Consider the following 17,500-nt stretch of genomic DNA (forward strand, 5'->3'; position numbering starts at 1 on the left):
TGTGTGGTGTCGTTCATTGCTTGAAGTATTTCGCATTAATTTTCGAACTAGAGTGGTACTGATGGTAACACTGACTGGACTGAACATATCTCTCCCTTGGGCATGAATGATAACATGCTTAGCCGGAGGAAATTTGAAGTGTAGTTTGTTTGACTTCATGTTTGCATCCTCCTTCTTTGCAAGTTCTGATGCAATAGCATAAAATAATTTAGAATGAGTTTACCCAATTCTTTCATCTGCTGTACATGCAAGTCTGCATCATCAACATTGAATGGATTAGGTGCAAGTAGCAACCGTTCTATATTTTGTGGAACTACTGTATCATGGTTTCTGCTGGATCTGGCTGAATGTTTTCTTCAGGTTCTTTGTTGAGCTCAGATTCCTCTGAGTTGTTTTCAGCTGGTATTTCAGGGTCTGCAGCTACGGTAAGAGCTTGTTCTGCTCATCCTCCTCGCCAGTGTGTGGTGAAGTCATTTAAGTGCTAAACTCAGACAAGCAACTGCATTCATTGCTATCTGTACACTGAAGTTTATTTACAACAAGGTTATTATTATGTAGTGTGGTACCTACAATAACTTCTACTTCTACTGAGTTACAATAATTTCACATCCTGTAGTAGTTTCACCATATTATAGAAAAACAGATCATGTTGTAGTACATTTACTGTGAAGTGATTTTACTTATAGTCTTAAAGTAAAAGTACTCTGACTGAAATCAATGTACACTACAGTAATGCTTAGTCTAATGGTGATACTCAATTTGCTAAGAGCAAGCTTTTTTATTAATAATATTGGGAACAGACCTTCATTTAAATCAGGGATTTTTCTTACAATTATTTAATTTAAGAATTAAAAGAAAAGACAGCTTACCATCTGTGGTAAATGATAAGTGCCATTGTAGTTTTTTGGTCCAGTCTGCTGATATCAATATCACTTTGCCACAACTAGTAACAAAATCACATTTACATTTAGATATAGCAAAATTCTCATTATGTCATTATGAATAAATAATAAATTTAAATTATTACAAATTCAAATTGCACATGATCAATCATCAACTTGACTTTTTGTCATCCTTTCAAAGGTAGTCACACCACCCTGTATGTCATTCGGAAAAGCTATGAAAAGATTGGTCTGCATGAGTATACTTGTACATAATGTTATTTGCCAGCTGGGAGGTCTGATGTATATTAATGAAAAACTGTGACCTTGGTCACGTTTTTTGCTATACAGACCGACCCTTAGCTGGTAAATAACTTATTCATTTTTTCCTCTCTCTCCCTTCCTCTCGGAAATCACTTTTTAAATAATTGTTGACTCACATCGTGCTTGATGGGGAATGTAGTATTAAAGCGACTTACAAACTGAACGTTTCAAAGAGAAATATTTTTATTTATTCTTCAATTCACCCACAAAATGGCAAAACTCACTCAGAATGAAATAAGTGCTGTGCTCTGTTCGAAAAGGCAATACAAACAACATGATGGAGAAAAAATGGCTATGTGAAATTTTTGCACATAGCCAGTTTATTAAACTCTGAAAATCCAATACAAATACAACTGAAAAATTCATTTAACAAGTATTGCCGGCGAAGGTGAGGGCAATCAACCGCCTGGAAAAATATAAACCATAGAACAAGGAAGAGGCAGGAATGGAGAGGAGGAAGGCTGAGGAAAAATTCTTTGTGTGTCGACGAGATCAAGAACGCGACATCCATTATACGACGATCAATAAATACGACATTATCTTAAGACGCCATCTTGAATTCAAAATTCAAATCAGTACCATCGATTCCATGTTTTCTAGCCTCTTTCCACGTTAATGTATTCATAATCTACGTAAGGCTAAATTGTCGCATAAAATTTTATTTGAAGGCAAATAATGCATTTATGCTTCAATTCACCCACAAAATGGCAAAACTCACTCAGAATGAAATAAGTGCTGTGCTCTGTTCGAAAAGGCAATACAAACAACATGATGGAGAAAAAATGGCTATGTGAAATTTTTGCACATAGCCGGTTTATTAAACTCTGAAAATCCAATACAAATACAACTGAAAAATTCATTTAACAAGTATTGCCGGCGAAGGTGAGGGCAATCAACCGCCAAAGACGGGGAATGTAGTATTAAAGCGACTTACAAACTGAACGTTTCAAAGAGAAATATTTTTATTTGAATTCTATTAGCAAAGCTCTTACATGTATCTAATAAAAAGTAACTTGACTGTATGTTACAAACGGATTTGGTGTCAAAAAATGGAAATTAAAGGTCAAAGGACAAAAACTCTATGAGTGCATGTTACCGTGCCCGTGGGCAGAGATAGGAAAATCGGAGCCGCACAAAGAACCAATCAGATTGCAGGATTCGATACTGTGCCCTCTTGGAAAAAAAATAAAATTATGTCTGTGATAGAAGTAGGCAGCTTAACCGATTCAAGTGGGATAACAGGCTGTCTTCGTCATCAAGCCACAAGCAGGAAGCTTGAAAAGACATACCCCATTCTGTAGTGAGTCCATTTTCATGAGTTCTCCCAGAAGAAAATTTTGACATTGAAGAGGCAAGCTGCAAAGAATACAAAACTATGTTGTTACATTATTATTATTATTGATGTCCATAATATTCACTCAGTAAAAATGACCAATACTTACAAGGCTAAAAGTTCTTTAAAATGTAAATAACTGAACGTTTTTGGCATCAACTGAAGCCATCTTCAAGGTAGTTTGACCATCTGGGTGATTGTATATTTATGTCTATCAGGTAATTCCTGATGGAAAGAGTTCCGCTACGTAGCAATGAATTTGTTTGTTTAGAGTAGGTTTCCATTGTTGGATCATTAGGCCTTCAAAAATTATGTGTTTGTGAAATGATTGCACCGTGCAGATCACGCGGATGGTCAAACTACCCTGAAGATGACTTAATGCAGAAAATGTTCAGTTTTTTTACTTTTTAATTCAAGGGAAATTGAAAAAGGTTTGAGTTATCAGGAGTAAGGATTTAAGCAGCAACCCTTTATGAAGATACGGGCACTGAAGTTAAATGTCCCCGAAACAGCCTTGCATTGACTACCTTTTAATAATCAATATGGCCACATTTTCACATGTGCTTTTTTTAGGTTACTAAGTGACTGTCAACCAGAAATCTTGTTAAAACAGTTTCTTTAAATTTCAACTTGTTTTAAAAGACTAGTTATAAATTCTCATTAAAATAATTTAATCCTTTAAACTTCATCACTTCAAGCCATGACAAATGCACAACAAGAATAATAATAATAATAATAATAATAATAATAATAATAATAATAATAATATCCATTTAATGAGTCAAGAAGCATTCCTCTATCAAAAGAGGAGCCTGACTTAGTGTGTAGCTGGCAGTATTTTTGGTGCAAGAGGCAAATTAAATTTCATGGAGCCTTTCTCCATTCTCTGTGCGGTTTATGCCTCTCATGCCAACAGTACTGCCAGATATGCAGGCTTTCAAAAGAGTACCCATGATTGACCAATGCATTGTGAATTTCCAACCTTAAAGCATTGGAAGAGGAAAGCCATCATCTATGGAAACAAATCACAGATTAGGTCTCCTTTCATATTGTTTAATATGTGAATGATGGTTTTGTCCTTGCCGCACCTCATTTGACAACTATTTTGTCTTCAACTCCTGACATCATTCAAAGTGATTTTTTTCACACACATGCTTTCCTCAAAATAATTACTCAAATGAAATAATTCTTACTCATGAAAACACCCAATAGTATCCTATAAAGTCATTTATAAATAGAATCTGTAAAAAAAAAAATAACCTAAAGAAATTTAATGTTAACAGAGATGACTTGCATCGTGAAAATGTGGCCTACTGTATGTTATACATGTATGTATATCCCGTATATTGTCCTGTATTTCTTTGGGAAGTTTTAATAATTTTAAAGCAATTATGGCCAGCCAATTCTGTTAAGGGTGGACACAAAAATGGCTTAAATTGTACATTGCACATTCTTTGTCGTTTTTCAAAACTTATGGCCAATTAAAATTATCACTGTTATCACAATTTCTCTCGGACGTGAGAGGAGAAAACTTCACACACTTCACAGTACAGTGCAAACAGGAAGAAAAGCACCAAAGGAAGAGATGTAAGATTTACTTTTCCTCCAATATCTCCAAATTCCATTTCAAATGTGAAGTAATCCTTAATGCTAAGTTACAGAGATCCCGAGGAATTTTGTTCTCAATGACAGGAGAAGCTTCTGCACCTGCATTCTGAAACAGCAAAACAAAACTTCCTTTAAAAACAACTAATTCATTGAAAAACATGAATATTTCCAATGTGACATCTTGCTACTGTATAGAGGTTTTGCATGGCAGCCATGTTGCATGGCAGGAACAATGAAAATGTTTTGCATTAGAAAGAACATTTGCTCCCATAGGAAAAAGAATCTATTGTTCCTGCCATGCAACATGGCTGCCGTGCAAAACCTCTATACTAGCTGTATATTTCCTCCCTAATCCAAATTAACTCTCAGTTAATAAGATCCAGGCGGATACCCTCGAAAGGGAAATCCTCTGGTATCTCTCCCTTTCATTGTCAGTGTTAAAAATGAACAAAGTTTTGTTTTCTTTCTTCTAACAATGACAACAAGTTGCTCATTACTTAAGTAGACTGTATTAAAGCAATTAGTCAGCGTATTTAAGGTATATTAGTGAGTGAAAAAGTGGACAAAAGTAATCCCTCTTTAACACAGGCACACTCAAAGACAATCAGACAGCTTGGGATGGGAATCAAACATACAGACTTTTTTCAATGCTCTTCCACTCAACTGAGATAGAGGAGCCTTATAATAACTAATAAATAAATAACAATTATAGTTACTGTAATAAAACTATAAAAGTTAGAGATAACAAGCAATTAGTCAGCGTATTTAAGGTATATTAGTGAGTGAAAAAGTGGACAAAAGTAATCCCTCTTTAACACAGGCACACTCAAAGACAATCAGACAGCTTGGGATGGGAATCAAACATACAGACTTTTTTCAATGCTCTTCCACTCAACTGAGATAGAGGAGCCTTATAATAACTAATAAATAAATAACAATTATAGTTACTGTAATAAAACTATAAAAGTTAGAGATAACAAGTTAAACCGACGTTTCGGAGTAGACATCACTCCATTATCAAGGTAAAAATGTTCTATGATGCTAAAATTACAGTATTAAAAACGATTGACGCTAAGAATTAACATAATAAGCACGTGCGAAATTGGCTATAAGAATACTTTAGCACGAATGGAATCCGATTGCACATTGAGGCTAGGCTTAAGTGTTCTTATAAATAACATTTCAAACACTAAGCAATCAAATTTGTTTTTACATTTTTTGAGCACCTCAAAGCGTTTAAGCAGGTCCCGAGGGATCGACCTGTGTGCGTTCTTATAGTGTCTGGCAATAGCCGAGGACTGTTGCTTATGTCCCTTTACACGATTGTGTAAATGTCCGCGTGTGTAGCCTACATAACCTTCATCACAAAGGTCACATTGAAATTTATATACAACACACTGCTGATTTATGATCGGCGGCTTTGCCTCTTTCACTTTCAGTTCCTTTATCAACAGCCCAAGAGACGGATAACATGGTTCGAGTAGTCTTGCCATTTAAAGACCAAAACTCAGCAGAATTTGTAAAAAAACAACTTAAGGATTTGAGCCTGAAAGTAAACAAAACCATCCAGCCTGTATTTACCAGCAGAAAAATTGAACAGGAACTGAAAGTGAAAGAGGCAAAGCTGCCGATCATAAATCAGCAGTGTGTTGTATATAAATTTCAATGTGACCTTTGTGATGAAGGTTATGTAGGCTACACACGCGGACATTTACACAATCGTGTAAAGGGACATAAGCAACAGTCCTCGGCTATTGCCAGACACTATAAGAACGCACACGGGTCGATCCCTCGGGACCTGCTTAAACGCTTTGAGGTGCTCAAAAAATGTAAAAACAAATTTGATTGCTTAGTGTTTGAAATGTTATTTATAAGAACACTTAAGCCTAGCCTCAATGTGCAATCGGATTCCATTCATGCTAAAGTATTCTTATAGCCAATTTCGCACGTGCTTATTATGTTAATTCTTAGCGTCAATCGTTTTTAATACTGTAATTTTAGCATCATAGAACATTTTTACCTTGATAATGGAGTGATGTCTACTCTGAAACGTCGGTTTAACTTGTTATCTCTAACTTTTATAGTTTTATGTTTTAAGAAATCTCTTTTAATACAATTATAGTAATCATAACTTTGTTTCTATAGCACTCATAATTATCCTGAGCTTGTGGCACTTTACAAGATCAACTATAAGCAATTAACTTGATCTCTTTACCATCCATATTAATTATTCCACAATTGAAATTAATATATATTGATATGACAAAATTATTAGATGCAAGAATTTCTCTCCCTTCTGACACCCTATTACTTTATTTCCCATTATCACCCATTTCAGCAAATTACATGTATGTTGAACCCTGATAAGCTCAAAAACACAGGAAACCCAATGGATAGCCTAAAAGACAATGGCAACTTAAGTGCAGGCCTTTCCTTCCCCTTCGCAGCTCCCTCTCAGACTTTTGGAGGCGTGCCATGGATCAAAACTCGGAACTCCCTAGGCCGAACAAAACTCTCCAACTCCATAGGGCAACGACAACTTCAACTTTTGACTAGCACATTATCAGATTGTGCACCTTAAGTGCTAGCCCATGCCAAGAAATACAATGTACGTGGTACTGTTGTAAACACATGTACAGCTAAACGCTTTCAAACAAGAAGTGAATAAATAAATTCAACAGCATTTTCGAGACAGAAGCTTAAAATTAGTGGTGGACAAAAAAAATGACCCCCAGTCTTAATGGACTACCCAAGTGGACTATCCTAAAAATACTACGTAGTTTTGATGAGTACTATTGGTCTACATGTGAGCAACATCTCATCCAACCATCGTAAACAATGTTAAACAGTATTTAAGTCTAGGTACCCATGATTTTAAAAAGGTTAGCTTTCAATGATTGTTGTGATGGCTGATTACTTCATGTACAAGTGAAGTACAGTGTAAGACCGGTGCAATCCCTGGATTAACTCACATGTAAGCAAGGTACGTGCAATGTTAGTGTATAATCAATTCAATATTACCTACTCATTCGAAATAGTATTTTTTAGAGGTAGTCCATCTTTGGGTAGTCCATTTGGGCAGTCCACAGGGGTAGTCCATGGACTGGGGATCAGCATTTTGTCCACCACCCTTGGAATCTATTGACAAGGCCACCCATAATGAAATGATGAGAAAGATATTATGCAAAGAGCGAAACTTGGACAAAAGCTGTCAATATCTAGACAAAACAGACATTTACTTATTTGCAATTGGGATTTGTAACATTTTAGGAGGCTCACAGGTGCCCCAATCTCAGTGTGAGGGAAAGCCAACAAAAGGATTTATATGGGAATCCCAACAAAAGACTTGAGAATATATTATTATATGAAGAAAGGTCTCTATCAATTAAAAAGCCTAACCTTATTGCCATAGTGTCTCTTCCTTCATGTGTAGTTATTACAGTTAAAATAATTACATGTAGTAATAAAATCATATCTGTCATTTTCTTACCACATTATTGAAAAGCCCAGACCGTTCCAAAAATTGAATAATCAGTTGAGTAGCAGATGGCTCTATGAGAAAAACCATGAATAAATAAATGAATGGAACAAATATGTACATGTACACGTACAGTCAGTGATCTTGAGGGAGACCAAAGTGAAGGCCAAAAACGAAGACCTCAAAAAAAGGCTACGTAATAATCAGAGAATAACAACACTAGCAAAATATCATCATTGACTGTGTTGCCTGTAATGGTAACGTAAGGTAAAGTCTCTGAGACTAGGAAGGCCCATCAGGCCAGCGCTTATCTCCAGTTTCCATAGCATGAAGTGACTAGGAGTATTAATTTTCTACTCAGTCCCCCCTGGATGGGATGCTCCATCGCAGGGTTACCCCAGCATTTTCGCCGGTACCCATTTATACAATGTACACCTAGGTAGAGAGAGGCACCGTGAGAGTAAAGTGTCTTGCCCAAGAACGCAACACAATGTTCCCGGCCAGGACCCGAACCCGGACCACTCGATCCGGAGTCAAGCACTCTAACCATGAGGCCACTGGGCCTCCCACAATGGAAGGCGATGTCTGCAATGGGCCATGAGTCATTTCTGGTGAATCATCTACGGGTCTTTGTTTTCCACCAAACAGGAATGTGGAAAATGAAGACCAAAAATGAAGACCCCCCAAAAAGTGAAATATCGAACTGTAATCTTTTCTGTTGCTTTCAGTGGACCTTACATGTATTAAAGTAATCTCCCTGGGGCTCACTGCAGTTTGCAAACGAAATTAAAGGAAAATCTGTATTTCACATAATGAACATGTGTTCAGCGAAGTGAACGTCTGCAATTTAAAAGGGCTAGCGGCTTTCAGTGATAATAAATAGAGTTCCTTTTTTATAATGTATCCAGAGCATTTAATTTAGCATAAACCATCAAAATTGAACAGAAACCTCCCATCCAATTCATCTAGGTTTCCTGCTACTTTTTAGATAAGAATTTACATGTAAGTGATATCGGATTGTGTTTTAAACACCCTTAAAAATTCAGTGATTAGCTTACCAGCTACAGTTAACAGAGAATGAGTGACAATGCGCATGTCCTATAAGATGTACCACTTTTGGCAGGAAACTAATACAAGTTAGTATTTGCAGCAGGCATCAGGGCATTCAAGCTCCCATTTTTCAGTTGCTTGAGCATCTGAAATAATGTTCACCCTTTGATGATTTCCCGCAGTTTTTGTGGAGTGACTTCAGGGCAGATCTTCCCTTGGTGAACTTGACACATTATAAAACCTTGAGCACACATAGATTCCTTAAGTTTATAAAATAGTTGTAAAAATCTTATAGCTGTTGGGAGTTCATGTAATTCCCAAGCATCTTTATCACTGAGAACTAATTATTAGATGATCATCCAGAGTGAGCCAGTTATAGCTTCCCAAATTCTGTATTTTCTTGCCAACTTAGAACACATGATCTGAGTGATGTTGGGATAGCATAGTTAGAAAAATTTCAGTTGTTAGCGAAATACTTTTCACGGATTTTCTGTCGCTTGTTAAGCGCCCTTTTCTGCCTATTCTGTAGTCCCGAAGGCTGGACAAGGTTGGAGTTCCATACATTTTCTAGTTTTTGCTTTCCTTTTGCTTTGCCTTTTGTTTCTATACGAACTTATCTGTGCAAATATTATTCCCTCAATTGTCGCCTCATTGGCATTTTCTCAGGTGAACTGGTTTCTTTAATTCTGTGGCATCAGTTTTGTCCCAGTAAATACTTCCAGCTGTAACTATGACTGGTTTGTTTGATCATTTGTAGTTACATCCAGCATTAATAAAAATTTATTGTGGTCTAATTAGATTTGAGGAAAATAGCTAAGACCTATTGAACAAACATTATCTGTCAAAAAAAAAATGAACTTTCTTTCCAAAATTTATGCTGCATTTTCACTGTTATCAGGAGGTACATTAAATTCAAGTACTTAGCACTGATATTCTTAAATTGACATCACCGAGAACGTCATTTTGGTACTGATCAATTCCAAATCCATTTGGATAGTTTATCTTTCTTACTGCGAGATCTCGCTGGAGCTCTTTCTGCAGGACTGCTTCTTGTCTAGCCAAAGCTTCTGAAAGTACTTCTTGCTGTGTTGCTGCTTTCTTTTTACTGCTACCAATCAAGAAACAGTCTTTGCAGTAAACGTGGCTCCAACTCTGTAAATGCTTGATAAGTGTCTCACGTTCAAAGTTCTTGCACCCATTGGCTTTACCTGCTAGCAGAGGTCTCCTTTCATTTTGCATTGTACAGGACAAGAGACCTCTGCCATGGGTTGAAACTTGCTTTTATCCAACCGCCGTCCGCAACCTTGGACGGCACACTTTAAAACCCGCATGCCCCACGATATGTTTGCTGACTGTGACTTGAGCCTGCTGTGTCCGTGCATTCCTTTACGGTAATTCCGCTGTTGTGAGCCTACACAACATGAAGCATCACATGAGGATTCAGTTGCTAAGTAACCACCGCACATGCTCAACCCCCATGCCAGAAGTCTCTCTTCTCATACTCGTCAGTTCAATGAATGCAAAAGAAAAGACACCTTTGCTAGAAGGGAACCATTGACTAAGGATGAAGTTGAATGCACAGGGAAAGCTTTAGAGTATCTGCAGTGCATCAATTCTTTCTGAATCCCACTCAAGTTATTCGAATTCACTGAACCCCGCAAATTTGTATATTTTTCTATTCTTGCTCGTTGGTTCATCCTCTTTAGCTTTATCGCAGACTGACGTAGAGAAGTAGTATCATTCAAGGCAGATTTACTCGCTTTTGTAGAATGTGAAGGCTGGCTCTTTATAAGAAAATGACTTCACTGGGATATAATTCACTTTTTGAAAATTTTTGTTTCCTTGAAGAAAAAGGCATGTATTGTTGACCCTCTCTTGACCTTCCACCACCTTTGACATGCACAATGAGCATGTGCTTTCCTCGTAGTCTTCAACTGCATGTGTCAGAGGAGTTTTAACAAAACAGAAAAGTAACATCAACAGGAAAAATGGACCTTCACCTGCTTTGGGGGAATTTGTTGAGAAAACTGATGACAAATAAACACACACCAATGAAAGGAAAATAATGTAAGTTTATTACTTAGGGTCAGATTTTGTTATAATATTATATATCTTTATATCTGTTGATTGAAGCTTCTGTTTTGTGACTCACCACTCGGAGTACGCAAGAATAGTGAGGCGAGAAAGAAGAGTGGCATTTTAGTCGCACCGAATTTGAGCTTTTAATGTGTGCAAGTGCAACCACACATCATTTTTGAGGTGCACAACAAAAAAATTTAGTCGCATATGCGACCACTTGGTCGTTTACTTTGAGCCCTGTGGAGCGACATTACAATGCACTGGGCATCTGTGTCTGGCTGAAAGTGTGCCCAGTTTTCTGACTTTAGTTTGAGGGAGATTAGGTGAAGTGCTGTGACGTCACTGATGCAATAGACTTCACTTTCTGACTCTTTGTCCTCAAAAACAGCTTTCACTGAGTGCGCCATTCTTGGTCCCTGCCTTCTAGCACAACAGGAAACTGAAGCAAAGTGATTGGACTTCTCACATGTATTGCACATTTTGCCTCCAGCCGGGCAGCCTGGCATGTCAACCTCTTTCATCCGGGCTGCCATGCACTCCAAAGTGTGGCAAATTTTGTCTGCTTTCTCGGGAGTCTAAGTTGCTTCTCTCAGCAGGTGCTCTCGAACGACTGTCCTCTCAAGCATTGTTGTCAAATATTCCGAACACGGCCCTGTCTCACACTTATCTCATCTGGAGTAATTTCACTGAATTCACACCCTTCAGCCAGCTTTCCCTTGCACCTGTCCTCTTTGGTTGAATTTAAATCCTTCGAATGGAATGTTTTTTCGTGGCTGACAATAAGCCACAAATTTATCCAGGACTGGTTTGATTTTAGACTTGTCTCCTTCGTCTTCCCATGTGAACTTTGAAAACATGTCTCTCACCTCTCCTCCTATGAGTGTTGCAACTTTCACCTTTTGCTACGTTTGTACTTCTGTGGCCAAGAAATTATTGCCCCCGGCTATTCGGTATTTCTTCCATTTCTCTGTAACATTTGCTACGTGCATTGCTACGTGCATTTCTGGCATAAGGGTCATTTTCCCACTGCCCGCTTCTTTTTCTATTTTTTGTGATTGGGATATATATCTACATGGACCAGACTACTCCTTTTTTGGCATCGTACTACAGTTCGACAAGAGATCACTAAATAATCACATGATAATCACAAGCGGGGTTGTGGTGTGACACTCAATATCGTCACAGAGCCTGAGGTGAAAAATTATTTTAGAATAATTACATTAAAGTGCTACTATGATCAAATTTTTGTCCCTTGAACTTTTAGGTTTATCATATAGAATTCCAAGAAAGATTAAAAACACCGTTTACCATTTGAAAATATCTGCATTGGTTCTGGAGATATTTACGTTTGAAAAAATGTAAAACATGCAAATGAGATTAGTCATGATATCATTCACTCAAACCAATATTACCCTGGCTGCCAGAGATTTTTCTCTCTCAGAGCGAAGGAATAGGTGAGGAAAATCTCTGGTACAGGCCGTTGAGCTCTTTGAGAAGGCCGGTCCAATCAGATGCCGTTTCATATTCCCAGAGTCAGATTTTGACCCGAGCAATTCGATTGGTTCCAGGAACTTGTCAGTTCTAATGAGTACTCTGACTGGTTTAGCAATAGAAAGTAGTTCAAACAGGTTTTCAGTTGCTGTCAACCTGATTTCTTGTGCCCACTGTGGCCATTGAAATGCTGAAAAGTCCCGGGAATGGAGGCATTGAAGGCAGGAAAAGGTTCAGAGGGTTCTAGATTTCAAATTTGGAATTTGACATCCAAATTTCAAACAAGGCTGCTGCCTAAGAAAATTTTAAAGGGGCTCTCAGAGCTAAACACTGAGAACTTAGGAGCCCAACATATGAAGTGAAAGGTATTGATGTGAAAAATTAAGGCGCCCAGAGATATTCTTTGGGATCCCCAGGCTACCAGGCTCCTGTCAGGCAACAGCCTTGTCAAATTTGAGTTTTTATTTTCATATTCAACATTGAAGTTTTATGTGGAACACTGAATTTTTTAAATTGACATCGAAGTAAATAAGACGAATGCATGTATCAATTCACTGAGTTTTTTCGATGTCAATCAAACGGGGCATGAAAGTGAGCTTCTCAATGGCCTGTACCAGAGGCCAGGATAGCTTCTATTCTAACATTAAAAAGCGCATTGACATGCTTTGGGACACTTTTTAGCAAAAAAATTTGAGTGGTCCATGGTCCCAGCCCAAAAGAAGGGGGGTACATGTTTTGGCCTTTTCCTCCAAGAAGACTTGAAAGTCTAACCATTTAGATAGATAGATAGATAGATAGATAGTTTTATTAAAATTACCCTTGCAGCCCGAGGGCTGAATTACGATAATTTTTACAAATGTACAACGTTAATTAATTGTAACTATAAATTATAAAATGATAAATTAAGAAAGTTATTTGATAAGAATTTAACAATACTAAAGCTATTATTATGTAAACACTAAATTACAATTAAGATACAGCTAAAATTTTTCAAAAACATATCATTTAATATATATGAGTTGCAAAAGGGCATGTTATCGGCAATGGCTTACAATAAAACTGTCTCTGAAACGATTGGTTTTAAAACGCGGGACTTGGAACTTGCGATTTTTCCGTGTACGCAAAGTGCCAGAGTAAGGTGGCGGAAGGAGTGAATGAAGCTTGTGATTATTGTTATTACATATGTCTTGAAACATTGAGTTACCAATCGCCTCTCTCCTGGCATACAAGGTAGGTATGCTAAAAACTTCTAAAGCTTGTCGATAAGATAACTCGTTATTGCTTATTATGCGTAGTGCTCGCTTCTGCAGGCGCTCTAACTGATCGGAGAGATATTGCGGTAGAGCGGTATGAAAGACTGAACATGCATACTCTGCGACTGGCCGTATGCAAGTGGTGTAGAAGCTCAAAAGGTCATTAGTTGGCACTTTCGCACACTTTAATTGCCTAAGAAAGTAGACACGCGTTGCAACTTTCTTACATATCATTTCTACGTGCACATTCCACTTCAAATCATTCGATATCATAACACCTAGTAATTTAGCAGACGGAACAATCTCAATGTTCGTATTATTGATAGTAATAGGCTCTAAAATACTCTCTGACTTTGTGAATGATATTCTAAGTTCCTTGCACTTTGATTCATTCAACTGGAAACCATCAGCTCGTGACTTTGTAACAAATTCGTCAACGCGCGACTGCATCGAGCTGGTTCCGTTCTTTTCCACACACTCAGCGAGGGTAGTATCATCTACATACTTCCAGATGTTCGTATTTGCCACACTCAGGTCATTGATCATAATCAGAAATAACCAGGGACCGAGTTTAGTCCCCTGAGGAACACCTGCTGGTACAGAACACCATTCAGATACACAATCACAACTCAGTTTCACCCTTTGCCTTCTATTCGTTAGGAAATCCAAGATCCAGCACATGATCGACTCCGGAATATCATACGAGGAGAGCTTTGGGGCTAGGACTTGGTGATCAATTAAGTCAAAGGCTTTGCGAAAGTCAAATAGTACCGCTCTCGTAGTAGCCCCACTTCCGTCAGTCGATTCCAACCAAGAGTGCAACATACTAATAAGCGCATGCGTAGTAGAAGATTTAGGTACAGCCCCAAATTGTTGGGGGTCAATCCGCTCCAGCACAGCAGGTTTAACGTAAGTGTCAACTACATAATCTTCAGACAACTTTGACAAAATGGGGGTTAGGGAGATAGGGCGTAAGTGCTTATTTACATCACGGACGGGCTTTTGCTTTGGCACGGGGACCACATCTGCGTGCTTCCATGACGATGGCAGGCGTCTTTCACGGTACGAGTAGTTCAAGATGTCAGATACCGGTCCGGCTAAAATATCTGCATTTTCCTTTTAACAACCATCCAGGGATGTTGTCTGGGCCGTTAGCTTTGCAAGGGTTCAACTTTGATAATTTCTTGCGGACTGACTCGACTGACACAACAAGGGGGTTTTCGGAGTAGTTACTGAAAGTAGTGCACGGAAAAGCGGCAGGGAGCGATGTGTTTACAACAGTGCATTGGCGATAAGAAAGCCTCATTGATGATGTTAGCTAGGCCGATCTGGTCAAATTACTCTCATACAGATGTTGAAGCGATTGCAATGTGTCACTTTGCGCCGAGGAGGCAAGCGAGCGCCCACTAAGCTTTTTCACTTCTTTCCACCATTCGGATGGTTTACATTTCTTCAGATGTTCCACCTTGGCTTGGTAATAATTTGCGCGGCACATCTTTCGCTTGCGATTAATACGATTTCTCAACTCACGAAACATTTGGTCGTCGCCACGCGATAAGGCACTTTGCCGCTTTTGTAGCAAGTTCTTCAAGGATGATGTTATCCAAGGTGGTTTGGTTGAATGTACTTTGCGCGTGCGCATAGGCATAACATGATCAAGACCAGTCTTAATAATTTGTTCCAAAAGCAACGTTTTGCCTTCACAACTTTCTACGGAGTTCAGTATAGAATCCAAATCCACTGATTCTAACATTTGCAGATGTTATTACAAAGGCAGAATTTTCTCCTCAGTTATTTTAAGACCCTCAGTGCTGACCCAGTCCGGCCGGAGTCGAACTCACGGCCTTCCGCATCATTCGCAGCCCAAAGCCACCGGTGCGTGCGCCGTGCAATCGGCGTGTCTAAAACACAGGTCACTCATTGCAGGTCATTGTTTTGCCTTTTTAAAAGTGACCCAAAATCCTCAATTTGGCTAACCCTAGGCCTAAAAACCCTAATTAGGCCTAGGGTTAGCCAAATTGAGGGCTAGGATTACTTTCCAAAAGGTAAAACAATGACCTGCAATGAGTGACCTGTGGAATGACCTGTGTTTTAGACCCGCCGCGGTGCAATTGATCGAAATTTCACGGCAATGATAGTAACTAACCTGCATTTTTATCTTCCAGGTGTTTCTTCAATACATCACCAGTTTTATCAAATAAGAACTCGAACCAAGACACAGCTGTTTTTGGAGCTGATTTTTCATTGCTCTCGACCGCCATTTTAACAAAGAAGTAAGCGGTTATAATTTCGAACGGTCAGTGTTTCATGTTTGATATCTTCGTTTATCCCCAACAGAAATAGCTCCTCGTCTCAGAGACGAGGTACAGTGCTTGGCATACGCCTCCCTAGAGAGGCTGAAGGTGACGACGTCATTTTCTCACACTTCCAGGAAAACATTGCGTCGGCCATCTTTGCTCCTGAGATCTTTCTTCCTTTAATCTTGGCCATCCTGGGCCATCCTCAACGTTTTTTTGTAGTGTACGGAGTATCTAGAGATGAATTCGGGGACTCCGTACATTGGCACTAAAATTAGTTTAATTTCTAAGTCAGAAATTAAATATGAGGGAATATTGTATGCCATTGATACGAAAAATGCCACTGTTACGTTAGCAAACGGTTTGTTGCTCTCCCACATATTTTTAAACTGGTGCGAGATGTTTTCATCACAGAGGTGATATTTATTTGCATTTTATTTCTTGTCTACCTTCACAGTACGTTCATTTGGTACGGAAGACAGAGAGGTTGAAAAATACATCCCTCCAAGAGACGAACAGTTTGAGTTCATTGTTTTCCGAGGACAGGACATAAAGGACTTGCATGTGTGCGAAGCTCCCCAGCAGAACCCAGATCATGCAAAGTCACATTTACCTCAAGACCCTGCTATAGTTCAGGTATTCATCTGTTCTGTGCAATAAACATGAATTTAAGACGAAATATATGGAAACCCTTGGAAAATGAGATAACCATAACTTCGAATTCTATTTCCGGCTTGCTGACAACAATTGTCTTTTACAGAAGTCTTGTGAGTCGTTTTGTATATTACATTAATTTGCTTTATAAATCTTTATAAATTGAACTACAAGCTGGAACTAGAAATTAAAACTACCTCTGTTCACTCATATAATTCTAGAGCTTCTTCCCATGGAAAATTTCACATAAAATACTCGCATTTGAACCAACAATGCAATTCTTTTACACGTTTAGCAGCCGAAGTCTGGAATAAAATATTGTCTTCCATCTGAGAGACAAATGAGATTTTACTGCCCCATCAGTAAAATATGGTTAATAAAACGTGACCATACTAAAAGGGGCTATTCATGTCGCGTTAGTTATCTTCGTGTTCTTTGTAGTCGGTCGTTCAAGGTCATAAAATCAATAGTCTTGTTGTAAATAAAATGAGGACATTGAGACTTTGTTCCTAGATCTCAGTTTATAACGTACACCTGCATTGGCCAAATCTGTTAAGGCCTCATTCATAACTGTTAAAGAGCAAGTGTAATACCTAACTTTAATTGACAGAGTCTAGCTATAAAGCCTCAGTTAGCTGTTGAAGGTTCACTTGGCAATTTGTCTTCTATAGCAAACCAACTAGCTATTGGCATAAAAAGTTTTTTCCCCTCCCTCCCTCCCTTTGGAGATGGGTTGGGTTTATCGCCTTGCCTTCATTAAAAATTGGGTCACTCCTGCGAGGTGCGGTTTTTAAGTCTGTGCAGCGACTTCCCTCAAGCTTGTTGGCTCGTTTGCCTTTGTACATTGCTCGCTAACCAATACTCTTGTTCGATCCAGCACGTGCTGTTTCCCCAATCAGCTCGTAGTGCTGGGGAGATAAGTGAGGTTGTTCTATATCACGCAATCCGGAAGTTGTATAGGCTAACCAAGGCAAGGCAGTGTTCCCCTCAAAAAAACGTCTGTTGTCTCGTTCTATTACACCTTACGTTATGCATTAAAAGCAAACTATGTT

General features: G+C 38.6%; 2 protein-coding genes across 3 annotated transcripts in view; one reads left to right on the forward strand and one right to left on the reverse strand.

The window, feature by feature from the left end:
- The window catches only part of LOC138001338 (integrator complex subunit 8-like), a 46,780-nt gene extending 30,990 nt beyond the window's left edge, over positions 1-15,790 (reverse strand). Inside the window, exons 1-5 of one of the 2 annotated variants that reach the window (XR_011123217.1) lie at positions 15,644-15,775; positions 7,637-7,698; positions 4,137-4,252; positions 2,495-2,561; positions 870-943 (exon numbers count right to left, since the gene is read on the reverse strand). Coding sequence is in view for 1 of the 2 variants with exons in the window: in XM_068848007.1 (XP_068704108.1) it covers positions 870-943; positions 2,495-2,561; positions 4,137-4,252; positions 7,637-7,698; positions 15,644-15,758 (434 nt within the window). In the remaining variant the exon portion in view is untranslated. Of the gene's footprint in view, positions 1-869; positions 944-2,494; positions 2,562-4,136; positions 4,253-7,636; positions 7,699-15,643 lie in introns of both variants that reach the window. The other variant, XM_068848007.1, reaches the window with a different exon arrangement.
- A 107-nt stretch (positions 15,791-15,897) lies between these two features.
- The window catches only part of LOC138001433 (protein LSM14 homolog A-B-like), a 19,006-nt gene continuing 17,403 nt past the window's right edge, over positions 15,898-17,500 (forward strand). The window contains exons 1-2 of the mRNA XM_068848080.1: positions 15,898-16,155; positions 16,252-16,430. Coding sequence (XP_068704181.1) covers positions 16,035-16,155; positions 16,252-16,430 — 300 coding nt within the window. The 5' untranslated portion in view covers positions 15,898-16,034. The remainder of the gene's footprint in view (positions 16,156-16,251; positions 16,431-17,500) is intronic.

This window comes from Montipora foliosa, chromosome 1 (genome assembly GCF_036669935.1).
Source record: "Montipora foliosa isolate CH-2021 chromosome 1, ASM3666993v2, whole genome shotgun sequence".
NCBI lineage: Eukaryota > Metazoa > Cnidaria > Anthozoa > Scleractinia > Acroporidae > Montipora > Montipora foliosa.